Below are 20,327 nucleotides of genomic sequence, written 5' to 3' on the forward strand. Positions count from 1 at the left end.
CCCCACATGGGGTACCCCTCCCCACGGCCAGCCCCACCCTATGATGCCGAGGATCTGGTGCCCTTATGGAGATCCTCATGCTGGAGAAAACCATCTCTTGTCACTGCCAGTGACAGGCACAGGGCTGAGACCTGTGGTCAGGGGGTCAGGAGCTGCTGCCAGACCAAGACCTGTAGGACAGGCTGTATGGCTCTTACCCACCCCCCAGGCAGGGGCCTCCCTCAGAACAGCAGGCCCACGTGTGTACACTCCCACGTGTGAGCGTGTGCACGAGTGTGTGCTTGCACTTTCCAGAGCCAGAGGAACACGTAACAAGCTGTCAGTAAATCCTGCCAATTCGAGAAGGGTAATTGTCACGCACGATGCCAACAGACAGAACTCCAGTGGATTCACTTGTTTTGTTTTGTGGTTATTTTTTTTTTTTACAACTTTAAATACGGAATATAAATAAATTTACATTTAAAAAATAAAAGGAAAGCCCCCAAAAATATAATCACCAACTTTACAAACTGAAGGAAGCAGATTTTGGAGGGGGAGGGGGGACGGGAGGAAAGTGCAGTCGAAGGTGGGGAGGGAGGTGGGAGCTCAGACCCCACCGCAGGGAGCCCTGGGCATATTTTCCCTTTTCTCCCCCACTCCCAGCCCATGAGCTGGTTTCCTAGGAGGAGCCACCAGAAGTGGAACTCAAAAGAATCTAATACGGGGGGAGTGTGCAGGGGGCGAGCAAGGACTGCCCCCTCCCTTTGGAGACTTTCTCTTGGGTTTTTCACACCCGCCTGGAAAGGGGAACTGCTTGAGCTGAGGACTCAGGAAAACGGAGGCCAGATGGACAACAGTGTTGCCTCCCCACCCAACACGGGCTCGCTCCTGTCCAAGCACTCTAAGCCATTGGCCAGGTCGGGACACAGCCAGTCCACGTGGAGCCTTCGTGTCAGTTAGGAAAAGGATCCCTTTCTCCAGACATTTTTATCTCCATCTGCCAGAAAACTGTCCTAATAAATATACAAATTGGCCACGTTCTACGGTGTGAACAATGATCCCTGCAGGAAGTGCCCTTGTGCAGTGCACACCCTGCACAAACCTACTTGGCAGTCTTGGCTGGGCTGGGACATGATGGGCAGGCCCCCTGCTGCCCTGACCCCTGGTCTTCAGCCTAACGGAGCAGAAGCATGGGGTCCAAGAGTCCCTTGGTGGAGCAGACTGAGGGCCAGGACAAGAGGAAGATACAGGGTGGAGGTAGAGAGATAAAACACAGGAAGTGAAGGTGGGGGGAGTGGAAGGAGGCAGTGAATGCCCAGGTCACCAGCCACGTCGACTCCAGAGCAAACTTCATCTCTAACCCATCTGAGGGGGCACTTGGCTGCCTGGTGCTTGGGCCACGCCCACCCAGAGGAGTCCATACCGTCAGAGATCTCGTATGCATAAAACAAAAGGAAGCCGCTGTAAGCAGAGGTGACCGGGGAGAAGTGACCGGGCCTGGGTGCCGTGGGAGGGCTTTTCTCGAGTCTGTGCTTCCCTGCGTGGTCTCAGCCACAGGAGTACGAGGTACCCTGGCCTGCCTGGGGGGGTTCCCTTCAGAGCTGGCCAGGGGTCCTGGAACCAGGCAGGCCACCCAGGCCTAGAGGCCTCAGAGCCTTGTGCAGGGCTTTGGGCCAGTCCACAGCGCTCAGGTGTGACCCTGGCCGGGAGCCGGGGAACAGCAGGCCCACCGGTCTCTCTTGCGCTTCTATCCCAGACTCTCGGGGTCGGCGGAGGAAGACAGCAATGGAGTTCAGGTCCTCCGTTTCCTTCTCGAGCTTCCGGGCAAGGTGCTGGAGGCCAATGAGGGGACCCGCTGGTGGGTGGACGGACGCGCGGAAGGGGTAAGCACCATTGGCCGTCCGAATCAGGCATCGAGACAGACGGACGAGGGGAACAATATTATCACTCCAAGGACCCCATGGGGGCGATACAGCAAATACCATATTAAATAACCCTGTGGGCCAAGCAGAGGGACAGGGGGGCGTCAAAGACGGCCTAGGGGCTCCATCCCACGCTCACACGCCTCCCTTGCCGGGGATGGGAAGCTGATTTCCAGCATCGCTCAGGGCTGGGGCAGTTGAGGGTTAGACTTCCCACCTCCTAGGGCATGCTGGGACACAGCTGGGCTGGGGTCCCCAAAGCCCCCTCACCCACCTACCCTATGGGAAAATTCAGTTGAAACCAGGTGGAGGGGATCCAGGCTGAGAGCCGGGATTTTGTTTGGGGAAATACCTCTCCTCAGCCCCTTCCACAGCCCAAGCCGCAGGCCAGAGAGAAGAAAGACCAGGGGTCTGGGCCTCAGGCTCCCCACCAGGCCTCACCTGCCCACACTCTCCTGCAGATGCCCCTAGGCTCCGAGGGTCTCCTTCAGTGCCTTCTTGTCATGCGTGTGCTTGAACTTCCGGTGCTTCCCCTTGGGGGGCCGGCGGACTCGCACTGTCCGAATGGTCACCCGAGTTTGGGGTGTCCTGGCTGCTTGAGAAAAAGAAAGGTCTTGTCAGCAGGTGGACAGCCACTGGAGAGGGTCTATCGCTCTCAACCAACACCTGCCGCAGACCTCTCCAGATCTTCTGGGCTGAAAGAAGGGGTAGGAGTCTGAGGCCAGCCCTCCTTGGGTTCAAATCCCAACTCCACTGCTTACCAATTATTGAACTACTCCATGCCTCAGTTTGCCCACCTGTGATATGGGGGTAATAAGACCGCCCCCTCACAGGACTGGTAAAACGAATAAATGGCAGTTTATTGGCAAACACAGAGGGGAGTAGTAGATTAGCTATGGCTTCAAGTTCTTTGTCCTCACCCCACTGACCCTCCTAATTTCCATGCCCCTTGAGCCTGGCGTGGACTTAGACCTGTTAACCAGTCGAAGGAGGCAGAGTGGTGCTGTGCCAGTTCCAGGCAAAACCCTTAAGAAGGCCTGGCAGCTCCCAGAGCGCCTGGGTGGCTCAGCCGGTTGAGGCTCAGATTTCAGCTCAGGTCATGATCTTGGGGTCCCGGGATCAAGCCCCGTGTCAGGCTCTGTGCTCAGCGGGGAGTCTGCTGGAGATTCTCTCTCCCTCTCCCTCTGCCCCTCCCCCCTGCTGACATGCTTCCTCTCTCTCTCTCTAAAGTAAATAAATATTTAAAAAAAAAGAAGAAGAAAGCTTGGCAGCTCCCCCCATTTTGCCTTGGGGAGCCCTGTGCTACTGCCTAAGAAGTCTGGCTACTCTCCCGGGGAAGGCACCTGGGGAGCAGACGCCCTTGGAGTACAGCAAGAGGGACATGGGCCCAGCTGCCCCACGCAGCCTCCAGACAACACATTACAACCAACGGAGACGTAAGCAGAATCACCAAGCAGAGCCCAGTCAACCCAGCAATTGCGGAGAGATGATAAAATGGTTATTGTCTTAAGCCACGAAGATCAGACTAAGAAGTGATCGGCAAACGGGAGCTGCTCTTACTCACTTTTTTCTTATTCCCTCGCTTGACCACCTGTTGAGGTTTCCTCCCACCAGCCTCTCAAGCCCCTTCCAGTTCTGGGATGCGGGAGCCACTAGGCATCGGGCCAGAACCACACACTCCCACTGTGGAGCTGGGCCTCCCCATCCCTGTGCCTGTCAACACCCGGCCCTCGCCACTCCAAGAAGCGGCTCAGTGGGGCAGGCCAGAGCTCGGGCTGTGGGCCAGACCACCCGGGTTCGAATCTGGGCTTTCCCAGGTATTAGTGGCGTACGTTGGGGCAAGTCACATAAACTCTCTGCGCCTCAATTTCTGTATCTTTAAAAGTGAGCTGGCAGCAGCCCTGGCCCTCGGGTTAGGTGATAATACATGGACATAGCCAGAAACCCTTGGCTAGCACTTCCTGTGCACCTGGCAATGTTCTAAGCTCATTTCTCCTCACAGCAGGTAGAAGCGTCTACATTTAACAGATAGGAAAACCAAGGCAGAGACACTGGGATTTGGACCTAGGAGTCGGCCTCTGGAGTCCACACTTTTCAACCACTGGCCTGTAAATCACAGTACTTGTGAGCCTCGGGCAAGGTTAGCACTGATGTCTCTTTCTCCGGAGCCCCCAGGTCAACACCCTGGCAGTGGAAGCTTCCTCTGCCAAGCTCAAGGCCCATCTCTTCCTGGGAGCCTTCCCCGGCACCCCCAGCTCACTGGGGCCAATGCCGACTTCCCACCTCACAGACATAAGCTCCCATGAGGCAGTTAGCCCATCTCTGCCATCGGGCAGTGTAAGGATGTGGGTGGGTCTCAGATTCCCCTTGGGGGAGGACACCTAGAAGGGCCACTTGAAGGGCCCAGAGTTTGGGCTCCAGAGATGGGGTCATCAGAAGGATCCTGGGCTGGGCAAAGCTCGAGCAGGCTCCAGGTCGTCATGCAGCTCATGAGTGACAGAGCCGAGTCTCGAGCCCAGGAAGCCTGACACCGGTATCACACGGTGTCACAGCACCAAGCCTTCGCCAGGCCGGGGCCAAACTGCTAAAACTGACATGGCAAGACTTTCTGTAATCTACATATTAATCAGTTGAACATGCCTTCCAAGATCCGGCTTGGAAAATCAGAGGAAGCACAGGCACACGAAAGAACCCCGTCCTAAACATAAAGGAGAATATGATTTTTCCTGACTAGAAACCATTCTATGTTAATTCTTATTATTATCCCACATGATTCGATATCCCATGTTGTTCCGTGTTAACTGTATTAATAATTTACAACAGGTCAGTTTGAAGCTGTCAAGTCATCAACCTTTCCAGGGCATCCGTGCCTCAGCTCGGCTCTCGGAACAGGGCAAAGAGGCTATGAGGCCTGCCTTTGCGAGGCTTCTAAGATGTTCCGTCCTCTACCAATAGAAAGTTACTGAGAATCAATACGTGATTTTTTTTATGCTCATCTAAACATATTAACTTAATAAATCTTGATCTTCGGGGTGCCTGGCTGGCTCAGTTGGTAGAACATGAGACTCTTGATCCAGAGTAGTGAGTTCAAACCCCATGTTGGGTGTAGAGATTACTTAAAAATAAAATCTTAAAATGATAATAATAAAAATTATAATTATATAGAGAGGCCATATCATATATACATACACATATATATGGCTGTGCCCCAGCAGCCCCATCAAGAACACTGAACTGACTTATAAGGTCATCTCTCTGGACCGTTCTAGCTCTAACAATGTTAAATTCTTTAAAAAAAAAAAAAAAAGAAAGAAATGACAAGGCAGGTAAGAGCCAGCGACTGCTGTCACGATGAGAGAGGGGCCAAGAACAGAACTTCGGGATACCTAGACTCCAGCTGTACCCCTGCCTGGGACTGGCTGTGTGACCTTGAGCAAGACCCCAGCCTCTCTGAGCCTCAGGCACCTCCTCTGTAAAATGTGGACCAGGCAATTGGATCAGATCATTTTTTGGGTCCCTTTCAACTCAAAGTATGCCCCTGAACTTGTGAATTCATGAACTCTAAAGAGCGGAACAGAGGTCCAGTTCCAATTATCCATCTGATGCTTGAACTGTCACATCACCGCTGCATGGTTGCCCAGTCTCTACCTACACATCTTCAATGACAGGAAACTCACTACCACACAAAGCATACAATTCCATCTTGGCCTGCGGACTGATTGACAGCTTTTGGTATATGGAGTTAAAATCTCTCTCCAGCAGCTTTTCTCCACTGGTCCTAATCCCCCCTGAAGGCCACAGGGAATAAGTTTGATTTCTCATCTCATATCTGAAGACGATGTCCATGAAGTCTTCTCTTGTCCCACTATTTCATGTACTCATTCAACAAAGGAGGGGGCTATGGTAGCAAGACAGGGATGGGAGCTGCTCTGGACAAGGTCGTCAGGGCAGGCCTCTAGGAGAAGGTGACTTCTGAGTTGAGACCCAAATGAAGACAAGTAGGCTTGTGAAGAGTTGAGAGAAGTGAATTTCAGATGGAAAGTGGCACGTGCAAAGGCCCTGTGGCAGAAAGGTACCTGGCCACTCAAGGCGGTCAGGCTGGTTGGGGCAGCATAAGTGAGGAGGAATGGTGGGCAGCAAGGCTGGAAGGCCAGTCAGGGGCTAACATCCTCATGTAAAGCCTCGCAGACAGGGGAGAAATCTGGATTGTTCTCAGGTGAGATGGTAACCTTCAGATGAATTTTAACCAGGGGCGTGCCTGATCCAGTTTCTGCCCCCCGCCCCCCGGCCAGTGACAGGTGCCCTAAGAGAAGGGAGCTGCCCAGCTGAGCAATTCAGGGGTAGACCCTGGACCAGCGGTTACCTCGCTGCTCTTGGCTACTCCCTGGGCTTCGGGTCACGGGTCGAGTAGCCACCACTGTCTCACACTTGCACGCCAGGTGGTCCTCCAGGGTCACTGTGGCCTTCTTAAAGGTTGGCTTCTTCCGTACAATCTCGATTTTTCTCACCTGGAGGACAGAACCATCCAAATGCCTCCGTAAGACCACACAGGCAGGGGCTGAGGGAGCCCGCCTGCCTGCTCTTCAACCCCCCCCCCCCGGCCCCGTGTCCCCGGCAGGGATCTTTCCTCGAAAGCCAGGGGTAGAGAGGCACTGGCCCAAACAATAGCAGGACCTTGCCCTCTGCCCTTCTCGTAGCTTTTCCATCAAAACAAGCCCTCCCGACCTGGCCTCCAGCTTGGCCCCAGCCCCCTTGGAGCTCCCAGAAAGGGAGAAAGGCATTTCCGGGTTGAGTGCAGGGCCTGTGGTGTCCTCATTCCCGGAGCGCCAGCCAAGGTCAGGGACTGTGGCAGAGGCGGGAGATGGTTGTCTGGAAGGAAGTGGGGGGAGGCTTTATCCAGGAGGGAGGCGGGAAGGGGGAGGTCAGCTGTCAGGTGTCCATCCATAGAGCTGGAAGCACTGGGGACAAGAGATACCATGACAGTGGGTGGTGTGGTAGAGAGTGACACTTGCGATCTCGGGCACGGGGCCCAGGCCTGGGATGGATGGTGGGCACGGGGAAAGGCCACAGCTGACCTCGGAGGGGAGTGTGGCAAAGCAGGTGGACCATTTGGCAAGAGCGGGGCTCACCAGCCGGTGCTGAGCCCGAGGTGTGCCCCCTGCCCAGCAGCTCCGCCCCGCCAGAGTTGATGTGTAGGCGAGGCCGACCCAAGGGGCACCAAAACCTTTCCACGTGAATCAGAAGACAGCTGAGGCTTCTCTGGCCCTGCCCTGCCCAGCGTGAGACCCGGAGCTCCCCAGAGCAGCCTCTATTCTAGAATTTGCCTTGAGTCAGACTGCATACCCGACCTCTCCTGAAAGGAGGCAGGATTCAGCATTCTGACCCTTTGCTAGGGGCTGCCCCAGCATTTGCTGTATCTGTTGCCTGGAGGGACTCTGTATCCTCTTTGTTAAAGACACAACAAGGAACCTGAACAGGTTTGGAGGAAAACTGAGCAGCCCAGAACATTCTGAGTGTCCAATAAATGCTTGTAGACAGGCCTCTTCAAGGGACATTTAGGGATTTGATCCCTGTAAAAGAGGAGGCAGCACCCTTCCCTTAACGTCCCACACCCAGCCCTGCCTGGGGGTCTGCCTTTGGCTTTTGGGTACAGCGACCTCGGTGGCCTTGAGGACTCACAGGTGGCCTCAGCGCACCTGCACAGAGAGCCCTAACTGGACAGAGCCCAGGAGCTTCTCCATCCCTACGCAAGCCGGCCGTGTGAGTCTATCCCCCCCCCCACCTTGGCCAGCGCCCTGGCCCTCAGCCCTCCTCCCCCCCTCGCCCCCAGCCGGCCGGGCGGGGCGGCGGCGCGCCTGCGCACCTGGACGGGCCGCAGCTGCACCCGGGTGGGGCGGCACTGCACGTTGCGGTTGTTACAGCAGCCGGAGCAGCGCTGCACCTCCACGCACGGCGGCCACACCAGGAAGTTGGCGTTGGTGTGATCGATGAGGCGCCGCGAGATCTCGAACACCTCAGTGCGCGTCTTGCACTCGGCGATCATGGCCGGCTCGGCGACCGTCGGCGAACCTGAAGGGAGAGAGGGGAGAGCGCCGTCAGGAGGGTGGGCCTGCCCAGGGCGCCCCCCTCCCCGCAGCGGCCCAGCCCAGCGGGACGGCTCTGACCCTGCTCTCCCTCCCAGACTGCCCCGGCTGAGTCCCACTTGCTTCCACCCCGGGCGGCCTTGTGCGCCTCCTGGCTGTTAGCTGTGGGACTTGGACAGGTTGCTGCTGTGCCCGCAGCCTCAGTTTCCCCATGAGATCTACACCCACAAACCGCTGTAAGGATCAAGTGAGATCACGGAGAGTGCTGGCCTGTCAGATGTCAGTTTCCTCCCACCGGGCCTCAAGTTCGTTCCGTGATTTCACACATTTCTGGGCTCGCCTGACCCCTGGCTCCTACTCGCTTATTTATTTTGTAACCACTCTTTTATGTTGCCCTTGTACACTGTAATCTATTCTCACACCCTTGCTTCTTTCAAAGCCGGCTTCCTCAACTACGACAGGGGCTAACAGCGCCTGTACACTGCACTTGCCCATCTGAGTCATGCGAGCAGCCCACAGCAAGCCTTCGGTCCATGCTGGGGCTCTGCGGTTGTTCCCACAGAGAGACACAGAGGCTCGACTAGCTGCCCAAGTTCACTGAGGAGTGGAACTCAGGCCACCAACCCCTATCTGAAGGGCCCCCTGGCCACTATCTACAGTGTTTTGGGGACTACAGGTGGGCAGAGATGAGGAGGGGTTTAGAGCAGGCACTGGCCTCCCCTGGGAAGGCTTCCATGGGACCTAGGCAGGTGCCAAGCTTTGCCTGCTGTCCCAGCCGCAGCCCTAAGCCACAGAAGAGACACACAGCCCACCAGGACGGCACTGGGTTCAAGTGAGAAGAGCTGCTGGGACCCCAGCCCTATCCCTTCCTAGCTGTGTGACTTTTGGCCACGGCTTTACCCTCTCTGGGCCTCAGTTTCCAACTGTACAAAATGGGGTCAGTAATATCTATCTCTAGGGTTGGAGTATGAACAAATGAGTTTAAAAGCACTATATTTAGGAAACTATGTATTGGGGGATGGGGCGTGATGACTCAACTCCTCAATATAGTATATTGAAGGACAGTTTTACTTTCTTATAGTCCAACTCAGTCCTCAGTGTAGGACGAATGGGGTGGCCCAGAGCCGTGGGCTGGCTGCACGCTCCAGTTCTCCTTATCTGGCTCCCACCACGGAGGGGTCACCATTCTCGTCTGCAGCCTCACCTAGGCTCCTTCTCCCTCGGGGTAAGCTCTCCAGCTCGCCTCCAGAATGGGATCGGGTCAAATTCAGGTCCAACTCGGCCCCGTCTTCATCTGCAAGAGAAGGTACAGTCAGATGCACTCTCATTGCCCCTAGCTGGTCCGACCGTGGGGTGGGGGCGCCAATGGGGGATCTGGGGCAGGCAGGAAGGTGGCCTCTCACCCCTCACTGGCACCCCACTCTAAAGAACAGACTCCCTTTCCAGGTCCCTGTAAACCTGAGGGTCCTCGCTCTGACAAGGAGCACTCCAGGCAACCCCAGGGTGGTCATGGGGCTCAGGAGGTGGTGGGGACCGGACAGCATCCCTGGGTGGGGGGGCCTTTCAGCCCCACTCTGGGCTCTTCAGCCACATTTTTGGACAGAACCCATGTCAAAGGAGTTAAAAATAACCCTTCCCTTTTGCTACTGTAAGTGAACCCTCGTCAGCCTCCAGGGCAGGGCAAGGACCCAGAGCTCAGAAGGCCAGTTTCCAGTGCCCCTCCACCCAGTGTTCCCATAGGAAGCGCTGAGTGGAGAAATTCCCAGAATCCCCGGGGGGACCAGCATGCCCTGGACACAGCCCCTCTGGAGCCCCGGACAATGGCCCAGCTGAGCTGGAGACAGAGAGGAGGGATAGGAGTGGGGGTGGGGGCTGAAGGCAGAGAGGGGTGGGGAGCCAGCCTGCTGGGCTGCGGTGGCCGGTACCCTGAGCCCTTAAGGCCTGGGTCTTGCTCCAGCTCCTAGTATCTCACTGTGTTTGCCTCTCCCCTCTAACCTTTGACCTGCTGTCTGCCCTAAACTGTCCATTTCTCCCTCAGGGCATAAACTACAGCTCCTTTCTCCAGCCGGGGAGGAGATCCTTGGTGATACCATCCTTGGTGCTCCTTGGAGCTATCCCTCTCTCTAGAGGCAGCTGACAGCACTGTGGGAGGTGAGGGCCAGACAGGAGGACTTTGAGCTTGACACTGAATCCTGGGCAGACCCTTCCAGCTCTCTGATGGCTGAAGAGTGAGCAAATAGACCGTGGGGTGTTGGGGACAAGCTCCCGCCCCCTCCCACGGGGCCCCCTTGCTGCTCTTGCTGTCTCCCCTTCCCACTGGCCCTGCCAACGACAAAGCTCCTGCTCTTCTGGGTGGGTTCCCCGGGGGGGTCCTGTTTGGAGGAGCCGGTCCTACAACGGCTGTGTTTCCATCCAGCCTACTGCTCCCACGTCAGTGTGTCTGTCTGTCCCTCTTGCTCCCTTCCTTTCTCCCTGCCATCTCTGGAATGTCCCTGGTGGAGAGGAGATGGGGGAAAAGATGTGCTTTGTGGAAAGGTTAAGTTGATTAGGAAAAAATAGCCACATGGTTGCCTCGAAACAGGCCCGCTATTGAAAACCTCTGTCTCCAATCCCGACCCCCGGCCGGGGTGTGTAGGGGCTGTCCGAGGGTGGGGGCCAAGGGCCTTGGAAAGAAACTGCAGAAAGGCTAAATTTGGAAGTTGCCCCATTGTGTTGGCCAGGGCTGGCCAGTCGGGCATGGGGTGGGGGGTGTGGGAGACGTCGGGCGGGGGGCCTAGTGAACAATAGGTGGGCCCAGCTGGGGCCCCCTCCCGCCTGCCTCGCCAGCCCCCGGCACAGGCGGGTTTGAAAGGGCCCGGGAATGCTTTTGAGAGGGAGCCAGGGGCCCAACGGGGAGAGGAAACAAAGACAGGAAATGCTGTCCCCCGTAGATAGGAGTCTGGGCAAGGATTACAAAGTGACAAAGAGACAAAACCCTAGAGGGAAGGGGAGCTGGGGGTGCAGGGGGGGTGCTGACCAGGGCTCCAGGGAACAGGCCAGAGGTTAGAATAGAATGGAATTTGCTCTGAAGACAGCGTTTATAAATACATTCCCGACCCAGCCCGGCAGCCCTGCCACGTGTGTGCCACCAAGCACGTGCCCATTTGCTGAGTGCACTCTCGGGCTAGGGCAGGGCTGCCCGCTGGTCTGGGCCAGGTGTCCCCGGGAGACCTTACAGACTGGGCCCTCAGCCAGAGAGGCAGGGAGATGGCTCCTTCGGCACCACCCTACCTGGTTGGGTCCACACCTGGATACACATTCGGCATATGCCCTGGGCACCTTCTTTCTCCCTGCACCCCTCCTGCCGGCACCCCACCCCGTGCACCAAGCCAGAGCCACAGGTGGGTGCTTCTGCCACACCCCACGTCCCAGGTACCAACCCATCCACCTACTCAGCCCTGCCCGGGGACAGGTGTGGCCGAGCCCTCCTAGGACTGCCACAGGCCTCTAGTTCTCTGGAAGTCAAGGAAGGGAGGCTGCCCCTTGCCCTGCCCCTCCTGGCCCCTGAGGACTCAGTGGAGGCCCAGAGCCCTGAATGAGGGTTCAATTTACCTACGGAGGCTCCGTGCAGCAGGCGCTGGAGGTCATCAAAGGAGCGGATCGAGTGGTCACTCAGCATCTCGTAGAGCTCCTCGGGAATGGGGTCCCCCTGCCAGGCAGACACCGTGGGGTCAAGTGAGCTGGAGTCGAGGGCTTTCTAGCCATGGCCCTCTTCCCTGCCACACACACGCACCGTCCTGTGGAAAAGCCCCACAGGGCCTCTCGGCCATGGGCAAATGGACAGCCAGGCCGGCGGGGGCACGGTTCCAGGCCTGGCAACCAGAAGCACAAAGTTCTGGGGGCCAGAACCTGCTGAAGCCTCTAAGACCCAGATCAGATGCCCATCCCCAACCCCTAAAAGGGAGCCCCAGCTTGCTCTGAGTTAGATCCGATGGTGTACATCTGTCTCCCACATCGCATCACAGGTTACTGGAGACTCCAACCGTCTTTCTGCTTTTCCTCCCCACCTGACCGCCAATGACAGCCAGCATTTGTCACAGGAGATCTAATTGTCCCCATTTTACAGATGAGAAAACAGAATCTTCCAGCCAATTATCAGTAGAACCTGCATTCAAAGCCAAGGCTTTCTGATGGCAGAGCCTGTCCCCCCAGCCTCCTGGGTACATGAGCTGGTTCCTAAATGCTTGCGGAGCTGGACAGGCTCCAGGGGCCCCAGGTACTAACAGATCTATTTAGTCTCTTGCTCAAAAGAGGAGAGAAGGGAATCCTCAGATACAGACACGAAACCTGAAAGCTTACCCATGCCCCATGCCCAACCAAACCCTATTTTTAGAGCCCCTCTGGCCTGTTACCAAAAACACTTGAAACTTAATAAGTGCTTTAACAGGCCCCACTCCGAGCCGGGCTTCCTCCAGGGAAACCACAGGCCTCACAATGACATGACAGCAGCCTGATAGGAAGGTCACAGCCACATCCCTCGTGGTCCAGGGAAACCTGAGGGGCTGATGCCAGAGGTCTTGAGGAGGAGGCCCCAATCTGGACACCCAATGCCTCGGGGCAAAGGAAATGTGGGAGACCCTGCTTCATTTCCGAACTCACAGCCGTACAAACACACACACGAGCACACACAGATGCAGGATGGCACGGTCCTGTGGAAGGAGCCCTGGCAGGGGCGCCGGCAGACCTGACTTACTTAAACAACTCTGTGCCTCAGTTTCTCTGGATGAGGAAGCAGGAGCTCCTGCTCTAGGCAGTTCATGGAACACTCCAAGGACCTTTTTTTTTTAAAGATTTTATTTATTTGACAGAGAGAGACACAGCAAGAGAGGGAACACAAGCAGGGGGAGTGGGAGAGGGAGAAGCAGGCTCTCTGCTGAGCAGGGAGCCCGATGCGGTGCTACATCCCAGGACCCTGGGATCATGACCTGAGCCGAAGGCAGATGCTTAAGGACTGAGCCACCCAGGCACCCCTCCAAGGACCTGAGTTCTGATTGGCTCTGCACAGGCTGAGTCCCCGCCTGACAGGGGTAGGAGGTCCTCTGCCCCGTGGCCGGCCCCAGGGGGCTCTCCCCAAAGCACTGTTAGGAGCTTGGGGATGGATCAGTTTCTGGCTCCCCCAAAGCTCCGTTTCCTCAACGGTTATCATGGCATCTGGGAACACCTCCTCCAGGGGTTCTACCCCACCCATCCAGCCCTGGCCACCCAGGTCGACCTTGGAGTGAGGGTAGAGTGTGGGTTACGTTCGCTTTTAAAACGAATTCCTTGGAACCCCCGAGCTCAGTTTTTTCATTTGAACTCAGAGCTTATAATCCTGCCTGGTGTCTAGGGTTGCCGGGAGGTTCAAGACAGGGAGGCTTGGGGCCCGAGCAGTAAGCTTGGCTGGCAGCTGGGGTCTTTCCTTCAGGGTCCATGGCTACGAAGCGTGAGATGGGGGAGGGGCATCAGTTCAGCTGCCCCTCGCTTTCCTCCCAGACTTCTGCCACGCTCCGCCTCCTCCTACTCCAAGACAGAGACCATGCCTTTGGTGTCTCCAAATGGGGACACAGGGCACTACCCACAGACTGGAAGGCAGGCGGCTGGTCCCCAGTGAAGACCAAGGCAGGCTACTTGAGGGTTTTGCCAAGCCCAGAACTGGTAGTCCAGGGAGCGAAATTTTACCCTTGTTCTGCTACTAACCACCCCATGACCTGGGGCGGGTCACTGCCCCTCTCTGGTCCTGGCCCCCATCTGTGAATCAGGGGGTCGAAGACATTTGATTCCATCCTAATTCTGACTGTGCTGGTAGAGGTAACAGAGGAAAGCCGAGGGTGAGGTGTCCAGCCAGGGCTTCCAGGCTGTCTGTGCAGTAATGATTCAATTAACCCCCCAGGAGAGGGCCCCAAGGCCCAGGACCAAATGGCATACAGCACTCATGCCAAGACCTCCTTGCCCATTGGAGAGCTGGCTGCAGTTGCCAGGCGGGGCAGAGTAGGCAGACCCCAAACAGGACTAGCAGGTGCCCCAGACCCAGCCTGCGATGCAAGAGACAATGTTTTATGGAAACGGACCCAGACCCTCCCAGGCTGAGTAGTGAAGAGCCCACGACAGATGGGGGAGGTGGGAGAAGTACACAGTAGGTGCTCAAGAAGTACTCATAAAATGCATAAAGGACTCTCCCCTTCTCCCTGGGGTTCTCTCCTGTGTGATCCTCCTACCTCCTCCACCAGGAGGACCCCCTGGGTTAATACCCCCTTCCACCCTCTAAGCAAACTGCCTCCTAAAAAGTCCACTTCACTCTAAGCAGAGAGGCCATTCCTGCACATGTTTCTAGTAACTTGGCCACTGGATGCCCAGAACTCACTAAGAGCTGCCTGGATTTGATAATAACACCACAGCTAACTTTTATTAAGTGCTGACTATAAGCTAGGTACTGAGCTAAATGCTGTACCAATCCTAAGTAGCTGGCTCTATATTTTTATCCCCATCTTCCAGATGAGGAAGCTAAAGGCTTAGAGAAATAAGTAAAGGGCTACAGGTCTACACCACAAGAGCAGAGCCACGTCCCTCCCTCTTCCAGCCCACCACGGAGCTTTCTGGCACCAGGTGTCCCAGAGCAGGGGCTAGAGGGTCCTCAGGGGACACTGGCCATGGCTGAGGCGGTCACAACTAGAGCAGTGCTCCAGGCATCTAGTAGGTGGTGGCCAGTGATCCTGCTAAACATCCCACTATGCATGGGGCAGCCTTCCACAATAAAGAATTATCTGGCCCAAGATGTCAATAGGGCAGAGGTCAAGAAACTCGAGTACACAGAAAAGCAGGGGCTTCAGCTGCCAAGGAAACCTGGCCTCTTGGATGAAGCCTTTGAACAACCTTAGCTTCTTTATCTTTCAAATGGGGCGAAGAACACCTGACTGGTGTTATTGGGAGGCATAACTGCACCTAGCAGAGTGGCCGCAAATAACAGATACTTAATGAGCTGTCAGTGGCCCATTCAGTCTTTCAGGTGGCTCCTTCAAGGGCAGCAGTGAGCAGCACACACGCCCAGGGCCAGCCAGGCAGGGCATTTTTGAGGAAGACAATTGGTGGGTGGAGAGCTGCCTGCCCCGGGAGAGCGTGTGGCTTTGCGTTATCGGGGGGCGGCGTGGGCTGGCAGGTCCCTTCCGGGGCTGGGGGCGGGTGAGGGATGGGGAAATTCAGCCTGTGGTCGGCTCCAGGATGCAGCGCCCTGGGGGAGACTCGCAGGGGCACCTGGCTGGGGGTCAGAGGCTCCTCTTGGCGTGGGAGGGTGAGCAGCCTGGAGCCCGGGTTTCCTGGGCACAGGTTCTTGAACCCTCCTTAGGTGGGCAGGGACAAGAGGCATGGCATCCAGATGAAGCTGCCCCAGATCTCAGGCCCGGGGTTCCTGACAGGGCGAGGGCGCGGTGAGAAGACAGCTGGGGCACAGCCAGCCGTGGGAGCCAAGGCAAACAGTCTCCTCCCCTCCCTCCCCACCCCCAACACCAGCTGCAGAAGGTAGGAAGGGCACTAGCAGTGAGGCCAGGCGAATTACCTGCTCCCACCCCGGCTGGCAGATCAAAGGGGCTCGGACCCCACCCTCCCCCAGGGCCCCAGCTGCGCACACACATTCGCACTCCCCGGCCCACCGCTCCTCCTCGGAGGGAGATGACAGGCTCAGCCAGAGCAACCAGGGGCGTTGGCTGCGGCTGGCGGAGAGAGAAGCCGGCGAGGCCTCCAAGCGCCCGCCTGCCTGACAAGTCTCAGGCCTGATTTAGATTCGATGCCAAAGCCAAGCCCTTTGAAGAAGACTTCTCCGGGCAGACCACAGAAGCCATTTAGAACCAGACTTTCCCACCTCGCATTTCCCTTCCCTATTGCTCCTGGGACCCTCCCGCCCCTCCTGAATGTTAGCCCAGCCCCACACTGGGTTGTCCGCCTCTCCCTGGAGCAGAAAATCTGTTACGGCTGGAAGAGGGGCCAGTGCTGCAGTTACAACCCGGGCTGGCCCATCACAGTCACTGCCCCCCCTCCGGGCCCGCTGCCCCGAGGGTCCTCCCCTCCACCCCAGGCCGGCCCAACTCCCAGCCCTGGCGCGGGGTGAGCAGGAATCTGCGTTTGCAAGAGGCCGGGGAATTCTGCTGCTCTTAGGGAACTCTGAGCTGATCCAACCTTCACATTTTGGGGAGGGGTGGGAGAAACTGAGGCCCAGCTCAAGATACACAGAATCTCTGCAGTCTGAGTTTCCTTCTGTTTCCTCCTCTGTCCTGTCCAATCTTGGAGTCCAAGTCCCAAGACGCGGAACAGAAAGGCAAGCTTGTCTCTCAAGATAGGGGGAAGGGCTCAAATGAGAATGTCTGCCTGGAGGGCAGAGTAGCCGGACGCATTGCCCTGGGGGTGAGGACTACGTGAAGCCATGTTTATAAAGCACTTAGCAAGCGCTAGACAGATGTCTGGTCCTTCCTCACTGCCTCCCCCCATCCCCCCCCCCCACATCCACTGTCCTTTCCCCAAATATTTATAGATTATCCACCTTGGACCAGGCACTGTTCCAACAATGGGAGACAGTGGTGACCAAGACAAACTCTCTAGAGGAGTTTAGACTAGTGAGGGAAAACGGACAATAAATAAACCAGAAAATGGAACAGCTATCCTAAAAGAGGCATATGGAGAAGGGGAGACTGAGAGGGACCCAGGAAGCCCATAGCAAACCCCTCTTTACCACTCTCGCTGAATCAACCCCCCCCCCAACACACACATATATAAACATTGTTCTAGGTCTTGCCCCAGAGCCTCAAAATTCTGTTCGGTCCTAAACTTGCAGACACTTCTAGGGCTGGGAGAGAGAAAAGCCAGCAAGTCAGTCCCCCACCACCTAAGACCATTAGCAAACCAGAAAGAAGCTGGGTGGCAAAGGACTGCCAGGCCCCTTCCCTCCTTCCCAGCAGAAGGGTGCTCAGGCGGGAGGCATCACATGACAGTGGGAGTTACCCTCCCTAAAAGCCAGCTCAGCGGATGGAGATAGGACCTCCTAGGCCTCAGCAGACCCTCTGCCAGGCCCAGCCTTCCCAGCTGCTGGGGCCTCTACCTGAGGCTTTGGCCAGGGACCAGGCCAGCCCCAAGGCCACCTCCAGCAGCGAGCTCTCCTGGGCTCCCTTCCCCCGACTAGCCCCCATGCTGATGGGTTTCCCTTTATGTCTCCTCCCCCAAAGCCGCCTGAGGCTGACACCGGCTTAGCGAGACAGCGCTTCTTTGGGAAACTGCAAAGCACCACACAATTGTGGCTTCCCGAGGGCCTTGTGTTCCAGGACGCTGTGATTACAGTAGGGAGAGAAGCACCAGCTTCTGTGCCATAGCGTCCCCCCCAAGCACACATATCCATGGAGTTGTGGGGAAGGAGGAGATGCTGGAGGAAGCTAGGAATGAGGAGGGCAGGCCTGGGAAAAAGCCTCTTCCAGCTGTCACCCAGGCTCTCCAGAGCGCGCTGGGATCAGCAAAGAAGACAGAACAGCCAGGTGGGAGCCCTCTCAGCAGCGAGGGTCCTCTTTAGTCTTGGAGCCTCAAAGAAGGGCTTATTGGAAGGAAGAATGCTCTGGACATCACAGCGCCCCCCAGACACATCAACACTATTTTCCGCCTCCTGGGGTAGTTGTAAAAAAGCAATCACCGAGGGGTAAAGCTGGAGGGGCGGCAAGCTGACCTGCGCCGGCAAAAAGCAGTGGGTGCTGTGGAGCCAGGATCTGATGGGAGGGTCCCTGTTTCCCCTCCCTCCTAGGGCCCAGCAAGGAAATGCGGTCACTAGAGAGACGACGAGGTTCCTGGGCCCACGGTGGGCCCACCTGTTGCGCGGGGGTGGGCACCCGGTGCCGGGTGTAGAGGGGCCGTGCGTGCCTGTGTGCGTGCGTGGGTGTGCGCGCACGTGTGTTCAGGCCGCGTGTTCGGGGGCCAGGCGTACGTGTGTGTGCGGTGCGCGCGCGTGTGCCCCGCGTGTGCACGGGCGTGGCGGCGGCGGGCGCGCGACCCGGCCGCGGTAGTGCGTGCCCGTCGCTCTGCGCGCCCGCCCGCCAGCCGGAGCGCAGCATCGCCTCCGGCCAAGAGTGTGCATGCGTGGGGTGAGTGAGCGAGTCCGGGGGCCGGGCGGGGTGGGCTGCGGAGAGCAGCGGCGGGGGCGCCGCCGTTCCCAGGACGCCCTGGCACCGGCCCCAGCCCCCAGGCCCCGCGGCAAGGCGAGGCGGCAGCTGGGGCCGGCCGGCGCCCCCCTCCCCAACAGCTGGCCGCGGCCCGGGGGGCTGCAGAGAGGAGAGGAGGAGGCGTCGGGAGGGGCCTGCAGGCTTCCAGGCCGAGCCCTGCGGCCTCCCTCCCGGGTGCGGACCGCAGGGGGTTGGCCGCGGAAGGGCGGGGCCCCAGGGCGGGTGGCCGGCGGCCCTCGAGGAGCCCCGAGAACAAAAGGAGACGGCGACGGCTCCTCTGTGGTCAAAACAACCTGCGCTGGCGGCGGCCCAAGGTCTGGCCGCGGCCTCGGAGCCCTTCACCTTAACTCCTTCGCCGCCGCCGCCGCCTCCTTCCTGCGCCTGGTTGGACGCCAGGAGGGGCCCGCCCTCCTCGGGAGCCGGCGAGGTGCGGGCTCCCGGCCAACGCGGAGCGGAGGCGGGACGGGACCCAGGCTCGCCGCGCTCCCCGCTGCCCTCTCCTCCCCTCCACCTCGCGCTTCCTCCCTGCCCCGCCCCCTTTCCCACCTGGATTCCGGGTGGACTTGCCAACTCACCGCTACGTGAGGCTGGGAGGGGTGGGGGGGTACTGATCCGACCTGATAGCTCCCGCAGACGTTTTTACACCCCACCTGCCTTGCAGCTATGCTTTTACTGGCGCGCTCCGCACCCTGCAAGCGGGGGAGAGAGGCGCTTCCTCTCGCTGGGCGCGGGCGCAGGTATGGCGGGGCCTGGGGCACACACCGCCCCGAGGGCTGGATTCCTTTTTTAAAAGCCTCTCCTCCTCCCCAATTCCTGAATGCCCAAAACCTCTCTCTCTCCCCCTCTCTCTCCCCCTCCCTCCCTCTCGGCAACCCCCGCGCGCAAGACACGAGCTGCTGCTGGACTGCGCTCTAGGGCCGGGCATGCCCTGCGCTGGCCCGAGGGCGCCCGTCCCGACCGGGAGCCGGAGCCCGGGAGGGAAGGCAAATCCCCGCGGAAGGCTGGCGTGGCTGCCACCGGTGCGCGAGCTCGCGGGTCCTGGACAGAACCTAAGCTGGAACCAAAGTGGGCTTGGGAGGACGCGCTGCCTTCTGCACCCTCGGCACCACCACCCTCCCACTCTCCCTTCGGGTTCCCGAGGGGTGGGAGCCAGGGCCACACACACACCCTCCCCCGACGCTGAAAGGGCCAGAGATCTGGGATCGCCCCCTGGGAAAGAAAGCTTCCCCTACCCCCTCCCCTTAGAGCCTGGCACCTCCCGGACCTTGCGTCCCAGCCCTCGGAGGTCACCTAGCGCTCCGCGCTAGGCCCCTGGGCTGCAAGAGTCCAAAGTTCACTGCAGGGAGGGGAGGGGGCGGCTAAGGGGTGCGGGTGGGGGTGATGAATGAAGCGAACCAGCCCTGGCAGCCGTCGCAACTCACCTCGGCGCTGACCAGACGCAGGTAGCAGCAGAGAGACAGGAAGAGCGCCCAGCAGCGATTCATGCCGACTCCGGGCCCGGCCCCGCGGGGCCCCGGACGCGTGGACCGAGCGCGCCGCCCCCGCGGCCAGGGTGGGGGGCGGGGGCTGGGGAGGGAGGTGGGCTCGACTCGGGTCTGCGGCGATCAGGCGCTCAGGCCGCTGCAGCCGCCGCCGCGGCTCACCCGCATGGCCCCCGGGCGCCGCCGCCCCCGGCCCCGGCTCCGTCGTTGAGGGGCTGGGGAGGGCCTGGGCGCAGGACCAGGGTCCGAGGCCGCTACCTGGGCGGATCCCGAGCCCGAGTGAGCATCCACGGCCAGGGGTCTGCGTCGCGAACCAGCCGAGGCGTCTAGCCGTGTGGGGGCGCCCAGGGGACTCCAACCTCCAAGAGGAAAAAGAACACGGCAGTCGATGGCTCGTCTTCACTCGCCGACTATAGGCGTTTTCCTCTGCCCGCCGGCTTAGCTTTTTTGCAACATTTTCTGGAAAGGCCCCCGAAGTCGGAAAGTGCAGAGCTGGGCACCTAAAGGCCAAAGTCTCCCCCAAAAAACTTTTTCCAAAGTTGGCTTTGCAGCGGCGGCCCGAGTACCCGGGCAGGGAGAGGTGCAAACTCCCGCCCGGGCCGGGTGGGGGGGGCCGGAGCGTGTGCGGCTTGGCGCGGGGCCCGGGCGGCGGGCACGGCT

General features: G+C 58.6%; 1 protein-coding gene and 1 pseudogene across 3 annotated transcripts; one reads left to right on the forward strand and one right to left on the reverse strand.

Moving 5' to 3' along the window:
• Positions 1–482: 482 nt before the first annotated feature.
• On the reverse strand, positions 483–19,731 carry PDGFB (platelet derived growth factor subunit B). Of its 3 annotated transcripts, none has more exons than XM_028115508.2 (7): positions 19,608–19,731; positions 11,576–11,672; positions 9,189–9,278; positions 7,765–7,970; positions 6,265–6,409; positions 2,343–2,493; positions 483–1,975 (listed from the first exon to the last, which is right to left on the reverse strand). In XM_028115508.2, exons 1-6 carry the CDS (start codon positions 19,668–19,670, stop codon positions 2,369–2,371), a joined length of 726 nt encoding a protein of 241 aa, XP_027971309.1. In that variant the 5' UTR covers positions 19,671–19,731; the 3' UTR covers positions 483–1,975; positions 2,343–2,368. The 3 variants fall into 3 exon arrangements, with proteins under 3 accessions (XP_027971309.1, XP_027971308.1, XP_027971307.1); XM_028115507.2 differs by having other exon boundaries at positions 483–1,834; positions 2,343–2,496; XM_028115506.2 differs by having other exon boundaries at positions 2,343–2,496.
• LOC148163819 (uncharacterized) lies at positions 17,377–19,480 on the forward strand (annotated as a pseudogene).
• Positions 19,732–20,327: the final 596 nt, after the last annotated feature.

The sequence above is a fragment of the Eumetopias jubatus genome, unplaced genomic scaffold (genome assembly GCF_037043125.1).
Source record: "Eumetopias jubatus isolate StellerSeaLion01/CBP00866 unplaced genomic scaffold, mEumJub1_p1.0 scaffold_8, whole genome shotgun sequence".
NCBI classification, from domain to species: Eukaryota; Metazoa; Chordata; class Mammalia; order Carnivora; family Otariidae; genus Eumetopias; species Eumetopias jubatus.

Bases quoted from the DNA above. Each gene is read 5' to 3' on its own strand.
- PDGFB (XM_028115507.2), bottom strand. From the start codon at position 19,670: ATGAATCGCTGCTGGGCGCTCTTCCTGTCTCTCTGCTGCTACCTGCGT. The intron at 9,279-11,575 runs GTAAATTGAACC...CTTCTCTTGCAG, and splicing joins GCTGCACGGAGCCTCCGTAG to ATGAAGACGGGGCCGAGTTG. The intron at 2,497-6,264 runs GTAACCGCTGGT...CTTTTTCTCAAG, and splicing joins GAGTAGCCAAGAGCAGCGAG to CAGCCAGGACACCCCAAACT.